A 7265-nucleotide genomic window follows, 5' to 3' on the forward strand; every position below is an offset into this window, starting at 1 on the left:
TGTTATTTTGAATGTATCGTGTACTTAGAGTTGGCTTGGATCCCTGACTGTGTTTTTTCTTATTGTAAAGGCTTCGGTCTTTTCAGAGGGCGTTTCCCGTTTCTCACCTGATATATATTTGTGTGCCCCCATTACGGGGGCTCATTTTTTTGAAGGTCTGGTTGTTATTTTGAATGTATCGTGTACTTAGAGTTGGCTTGGATCCCTGACTGTGTTTTTTCTTATTGTAAAGGCTTCGGTCTTTTCAGAGGGCGTTTCCCGTTTCTCACCTGATTTGTGTGTCCCCGTTACGAGGGCTCATGCTTTTGCAGGTCGAGTTGTAGTTTTAAATGACACCATTTATTTTACCATACAACGTACTGGAAAAACAGGAAACAATTTGCAAGTGTGGTGAAAACAATAATAATTTGGTTCGTGTCACCACTTTCTCAGACCCGAAACTCTTGTATTTTTCCGTTGACGGATCGGTGTGAGCTCTTGTTTTTTTGCGCTGATGTTTTTGTTGACCATTATATACAATATTTTGAGCGTGGTTTGATTTTTTTTTTTATTCTACTTTACGGAGGAGTTTCCTGTACAGGATGATTAATTTTATTTTCAAAACGTAGGGTGTACGACTCTCAGTCCTTGACGGAAATAGATAGAGGATATTGCTTATTTACTACGAGCCAAAAAAGGAAGACGTGATCCACCACAGACTAAGAAGAACATGATTTTATTACACAGCAGCCATGATTAGCATTCAGCGCCCCCCGCTGGCCACCACCAGGACTGCGCGCACTGCTTCCTCTTCTGGTCCCTACAGACAGTCTTTGTAAACCTCGTTCCGTCCATCGAGATTTCTTCTGCGGTTTCATGACTGTGGGACCTGCAGGAAATATATTATTAATTCATATGTATGCAGGCACCGTGCAAGGTAATGTGTATATACTTGACGTTTGCATTATTAACCCATGCTCTCCCGTACACATCAGCCATACGACACCTCACACACATGGAGATGACCCTGCAGGATTCTGGAGTGACGTCTCCACTCACCTTGGACACCAGGGTGGGTTTCGGCACCTTCAGCAGGTCGCACAGCGAGTTGCGTTGCTCACGGACGAGGGTCAGGTCGGCGTCCCTGCGTGGAGGAAGAGAAATGGAGGTCGGGAGGGGGTATAGATAACCTCTCCACCAGTCTTAACTCCTTACACTCCATCCATCCAGTCCATGAACGAGAGAGGAGTGTTTGTTATGGTATGCTCTGAGCTCACGTCACGTCCCGCCGCTCAGTACTCACCAGCTGGTGTCGCTCAGCACGGTCATCACTTCATCCAGGACGTCCGCATCCACGACATCATCGTACGTGATCAGCATCTCGTACACCTCGCTGGCCGTGGATTTCCTCACCTGCCGGGAAACAGTCGGAAAGACGATGTAAACAATACGCGAGATCCGGAGTCCACAAAGGACTGAATAGCGGCGGTGTCGGCTCCGGGGTTATGCCTGGTCGTGGCGGTGCCGGCTCCAGGGTTATGCCTGGTCGTGGCGGTGCCGGCTCCAGGGTTATGCCTGGTCGTGGCGGTGCCGGCTCCAGGGTTATGCCTGGTCGTGGCGGTGCCGGCTCCAGGGTTATGCCTGGTCGTGGCGGTGCCGGCTCCAGGGTTATGCCTGGTCGTGGCGGTGCCGGCTCCAGGGTTATGCCTGGTCGTGGCGGTGCCGGCTCCAGGGTTATGCCTGGTCGTGGCGGTGCCGGCTCCAGGGTTATGCCTGGTCGTGGCGGCGCCGGCTCCAGGGTTATGCCTGGTCGTGGCGGCGCCGGCTCCAGGGTTATGCCTGGTCGTGGCGGCGCCGGCTCCAGGGTTATGCCTGGTCGTGGCGGCGCCGGCTCCAGGGTTATGCCTGGTCGTGGCGGCGCCGGCTCCAGGGTTATGCCTGGTCGTGGCGGTGCCGGCTCCAGGGTTATGCCTGGTCGTGGCGGTGCCGGCTCCAGGGTTATGCCTGGTCGTGGCGGTGCCGGCTCCAGGGTTATGCCTGGTCGTGGCGGTGCCGGCTCCAGGGTTATGCCTGGTCGTGGCGGTGCCGGCTCCAGGGTTATGCCTGGTCGTGGCGGTGCCGGCTCCAGGGTTATGCCTGGTCGTGGCGGTGCCGGCTCCAGGGTTATGCCTGGTCGTGGCGGTGCCGGCTCCAGGGTTATGCCTGGTCGCTTTCTCTTCTTCGTGTTCTAAAAGTTTTATTTTTTGGGTGATGAATGAGGGGCATAGAAGTGTATCGCTGCTGTCTGGAGCCTGACGTCAGGCACAGGTAATGCAGGCTGCCAGGCCATGCTGGGTGTTATAGTTCCACAGCATCTGTACGGCGAAAAGGTACTTACCACAGGGAACGGGTGACAAACCAAGAGGAGAAGCTGAAACCAGACCTTCCTCCGGATCTCTCCAGGGAATTGGATCAGACCACAGAATCTGCAGAAAACAAGGAAGAATGAGAAGAATTCGTGTCGGACGTAACATGGCGGCTGCTGGGATCGCAGTCCATGTTACGGCCAGGGGACATCTCTCAATGCTCGACGATACCAGTCTTAGGTGATCACCTACTGTAGCATCATAAGGTCTCACCCCATGCTTTACACTGCAGCTCTGCGGACTCAAGTTTGTTGCCAAGAATTTAAAGGAAATGTCGCCTCGTACCGATGTGCTATAGAAGCTCAGAGAGGGGAGCGAGCGGTGTACGGATCTATAGAAGCTCAGAGAGGGGAGCGAGCGGTGTACGGATCTATAGAAGCTCAGAGAGGGGAGCGAGCGGTGTACGGATCTATAGAAGCTCAGAGAGGGGAGCGAGCGGTGTACGGATCTATAGAAGCTCAGAGAGGGGAGCGAGCGGTGTACGGATCTATAGAAGCTCAGAGAGGGGAGCGAGCGGTGTACGGGTCTATAGAAGATCAGAGAGGGGAGCGAGCGGTGTACGGATCTATAGAAGCTCAGAGAGGGGAGCGAGCGGTGTACTGATCTATAGAAGATCAGAGAGGGGAGCGAACGGTGTACGGATCTATAGAAGATCAGAGAGGGGAGCGAGCGGTGTACAGATCTATAGAAGCTCAGAGAGGGGAGCGAGCGGTGTACGGATCTATAGAAGCTCAGAGAGGGGAGCGAGCGGTGTACGGATCTATAGAAGCTCAGAGAGGGGAGCGAGCGGTGTACGGATCTATAGAAGCTCAGAGAGGGGAGCGAGCGGTGTACGGATCTATAGAAGATCAGAGAGGGGAGCGAGCGGTGTACGGATCTATAGAAGATCAGAGAGGGGAGCGAGCGGTGTACGGATCTATAGAAGAGCAGAGAGGGGAGCGAGCGGTGTACGGATCTATAGAAGCTCAGAGAGGGGAGCGAGCGGTGTACGGATCTATAGAAGATCAGAGAGGGGAGCGAGCGGTGTACGGATCTATAGAAGATCAGAGAGGGGAGCGAGCGGTGTACGGATCTATAGAAGCTCAGAGGGGAGCGAGCGGTGTACGGATCTATAGAAGCTCAGAGAGGGGAGCGAGCGGTGTACGGATCTATAGAAGATCAGAGAGGGGAGCGAGCGGTGTACAGATCTATAGAAGCTCAGAGAGGGGAGCGAGCGGTGTACTGATCTATAGAAGATCAGAGAGGGGAGCGAGCGGTGAACGGATCTATAGAAGATCAGAGAGGGGAGCGAGCGGTGTACGGATCTATAGAAGCTCAGAGAGGGGAGCGAGCGGTGTACGGATCTATAGAAGATCAGAGAGGGGAGCGAGCGGTGTACGGATCTATAGAAGATCAGAGAGGGGAGCGAGCGGTGTACTGATCTATAGAAGATCAGAGAGGGGAGCGAGCGGTGTACTGATCTATAGAAGATCAGAGAGGGGAGCGAGCGGTGAACGGATCTATAGAAGATCAGAGAGGGGAGCGAGCGGTGTACGGATCTATAGAAGCTCAGAGAGGGGAGCGAGCGGTGTACGGATCTATAGAAGCTCAGAGAGGGGAGCGAGCGGTGTACGGATCTATAGAAGATCAGAGAGGGGAGCGAGCGGTGTACAGATCTATAGAAGCTCAGAGAGGGGAGCGAGCGGTGTACAGATCTATAGAAGCTCAGAGAGGGGAGCGAGCGGTGTACTGATCTATAGAAGATCAGAGAGGGGAGCGAGCGGTGAACGGATCTATAGAAGATCAGAGAGGGGAGCGAGCGGTGTACGGATCTATAGAAGATCAGAGAGGGGAGCGAGCGGTGTACGGATCTATAGAAGCTCAGAGAGGGGAGCGAGCGGTGTACAGATCTATAGAAGCTCAGAGAGGGGAGCGAGCGGTGTACGGGTCTATAGAAGATCAGAGAGGGGAGCGAGCGGTGTACGGATCTATAGAAGATCAGAGAGGGGAGCGAGCGGTGTACAGATCTATAGAAGCTCAGAGAGGGGAGCGAGCGGTGTACGGATCTATAGAAGATCAGAGAGGGGAGCGAGCGGTGTACGGATCTATAGAAGCTCAGAGAGGTGAGCGAGCGGTGTACGGATCTATAGAAGATCAGAGAGGGGAGCGAGCGGTGTACGGATCTATAGAAGCTCAGAGAGGGGAGCGAGCGGTGAACGGATCTATAGAAGATCAGAGAGGGGAGCGAGAGGTGTATGGATCTATAGAAGATCAGAGAGGGGAGCGAGCGGTGTACGGATCTATAGAAGCTCAGAGAGGGGAGCGAGCGGTGTACGGATCTATAGAAGCTCAGAGAGGGGAGCGAGCGGTGTACGGGTCTATAGAAGATCAGAGAGGGGAGCGAGCGGTGTACGGATCTATAGAAGATCAGAGAGGGGAGCGAGCGGTGTACGGATCTATAGAAGCTCAGAGAGGGGAGCGAGCGGTGTACGGATCTATAGAAGATCAGAGAGGGGAGCGAGCGGTGTACGGATCTATAGAAGCTCAGAGAGGGGAGCGAGCGGTGTACGGATCTATAGAAGCTCAGAGAGGGGAGCGAGCGGTGTACGGATCTATAGAAGCTCAGAGAGGGGAGCGAGCGGTGTACGGATCTATAGAAGATCAGAGAGGGGAGCGAGCGGTGTACGGATCTATAGAAGCTCAGAGAGGGGAGCGAGCGGTGTACGGGTCTATAGAAGATCAGAGAGGGGAGCGAGCGGTGTACGGATCTATAGAAGCTCAGAGAGGGGAGCGAGCGGTGTACGGATCTATAGAAGCTCAGAGAGGGGAGCGAGCGGTGTACGGATCTATAGAAGCTCAGAGAGGGGAGCGAGCGGTGTACGGGTCTATAGAAGATCAGAGAGGGGAGCGAGCGGTGTACTGATCTATAGAAGATCAGAGAGGGGAGCGAGCGGTGTACAGATCTATAGAAGATCAGAGAGGGGAGCGAGCGGTGTACGGATCTATAGAAGCTCAGAGAGGGGAGCGAGCGGTGTACGGATCTATAGAAGCTCAGAGAGGGGAGCGAGCGGTGTACGGATCTATAGAAGCTCAGAGAGGGGAGCGAGCGGTGTACGGATCTATAGAAGCTCAGAGAGGGGAGCGAGCGGTGTACGGATCTATAGAAGCTCAGAGAGGGGAGCGAGCCCGATTCAGGTGTTTGTGCAGGTGTGGGACTTACACGGCGGTGCTGGACCTCAGCTTCTGGATGTCCTTGGACCTCTTAATCTCCTCTTTACAAAGTTCAAGTAATTCGGAGGCGAAGGGGTGACTGCGGGGGACAAAACCACAGGGGGTGAGCACCCTGCCCGCGGGGTAATAGCTAGCAAGGGGTGAAGACATCCTGGCAGCACAGGCACCACGTGACTGAGACACGTAGCCTTAGTCTTGGCGCCGGGTGTAATACAAGTTCTTACTTTTCTTCCTGCGTGAAGGGCTCGAAGCAGCCATTGGCCAACATCTGATCCACCATCTTCAGCAGAGGGATGGACACCCTGCGTATAAGGAGAGAGGGGAGTACTAGAAAGAGACAGTCCTGTAATCACTTCACTATTCAAGGAAAATAAAAGAGTGCCCCTAGAGGGCAACCACTGCATTGCAGCAGATAAACATTACAGAAGACTCCATATCTCCAATACGAGGATGATGCACTTTGACCGACACTGATGGAGCAGGCTAAGACTTAGTCGTTTTTTATTTCCCCTCTCTTTACGGACCACTCAGCAATATTGGGATCTGTACATCATCTATCCGTACCGGTCGTTGCGCTGGTTGTCCCTGAAGACTTGGAGCAGCGTCTTGGAGAAGTCGTCCATGCCTTGAACGTCGCTCTGAATGGACCGTAAGTAATCAAAGAGGCTCTGAGCAGAGTATCGGACCTACAGACAGAGGGATAAGCTATAATGAAAACTATTCATAAAAATGAATGAAAAAATATAAGGTTTACTGGAAAGAGCTGTACATACAGGTGCCAGAAAGGAGCTCTGCACATACAGGTGCCAGAAAGGAGCTCTGCACATACAGGTGCCAGAAAGGAGCTCTACACATACAGGTGCCAGAAAGGAGCTCTGCACATACAGGTGGCAGAAAGGAGCTCTGTACATACAGGTGCCAGAAAGGAGCTCTGCACATACAGGTGCCAGAAAGGAGCTCTACACATACAGGTGCCAGAAAGGAGCTCTGCACATACAGGTGGCAGAAAGGAGCTCTGTACATACAGGTGCCAGAAAGGAGCTCTGCACATACAGGTGCCAGAAAGGAGCTCTACACATACAGGTGCCAGAAAGGAGCTCTGCACATACAGGTGGCAGAAAGGAGCTCTGTACATACAGGTGGCAGAAAGGAGCTCTGCACATACAGGTGCCAGAAAGGAGCTCTGCACATACAGGTGCCAGAAAGGAGCTCTGCACATACAGGTGCCAGAAAGGAGCTCTGCACATACAGGTGCCAGAAAGGAGCTCTGCACATACAGGTGCCAGAAAGGAGCTCTGCACATACAGGTGCCAGAAAGGAGCTGTGCACATACAGGTGGCAGAAAGGAGCTCTGTACATACAGGTGGCAGAAAGGAGCTCTGCACATACAGGTGCCAGAAAGTAGCACTGTACATACAGGTGCCAGAAAGGAGCTCTCTACACACAGGTACCAGAAAGGAGCTCTCTACACACAGGTGCCAGAAAGGACCTCTATACATATAGAAGCCAGAAAGGAGCTCTGCACATATAGGTGCCAGAAAGGAGCTCTGCACATATAGGTGCCAGAAAGGAGCTCTGCACATATAGGTGCCAGAAAGGAGCTCTGCACATACAGGTGCCAGAAAGGAGCTCTGCACATACAGGTGCCAGAAAGGAGCTCTGCACATACAG

General features: G+C 53.2%; 1 protein-coding gene across 1 annotated transcript; it reads right to left on the reverse strand.

The window, feature by feature from the left end:
- Positions 1-699: 699 nt before the first annotated feature.
- Positions 700-6276, reverse strand: LOC141197739 (tubulin-specific chaperone D-like). The gene is made up of 7 exons (XM_073662824.1): positions 6159-6276; positions 5819-5896; positions 5584-5673; positions 2357-2444; positions 1283-1392; positions 1039-1123; positions 700-868 (listed from the first exon to the last, which is right to left on the reverse strand). The coding sequence occupies exons 1-7, from the start codon at positions 6215-6217 to the stop codon at positions 854-856; spliced, it is 525 nt and encodes a 174-aa protein (XP_073518925.1). The 5' UTR covers positions 6218-6276; the 3' UTR covers positions 700-853.
- Positions 6277-7265: the final 989 nt, after the last annotated feature.

The sequence above is a fragment of the Phyllobates terribilis genome, unplaced genomic scaffold (genome assembly GCF_046119375.1).
Source record: "Phyllobates terribilis strain yellow unplaced genomic scaffold, ASM4611937v1 Scaffold_86__1_contigs__length_6382490, whole genome shotgun sequence".
Taxonomy (NCBI): domain Eukaryota; kingdom Metazoa; phylum Chordata; class Amphibia; order Anura; family Dendrobatidae; genus Phyllobates; species Phyllobates terribilis.

Bases quoted from the DNA above. Each gene is read 5' to 3' on its own strand.
- LOC141197739 (XM_073662824.1), bottom strand. From the start codon at position 6,217: ATGGACGACTTCTCCAAGACGCTGCTCCAAGTCTTCAGGGACAACCAG. The intron at 5,674-5,818 runs GTAAGAACTTGT...TGTCCCCCGCAG, and splicing joins CCCTTCACGCAGGAAGAAAA to TCACCCCTTCGCCTCCGAAT. The intron at 1,124-1,282 runs GTGAGTACTGAG...TCCTCCACGCAG, and splicing joins GTGCTGAGCGACACCAGCTG to GGACGCCGACCTGACCCTCG.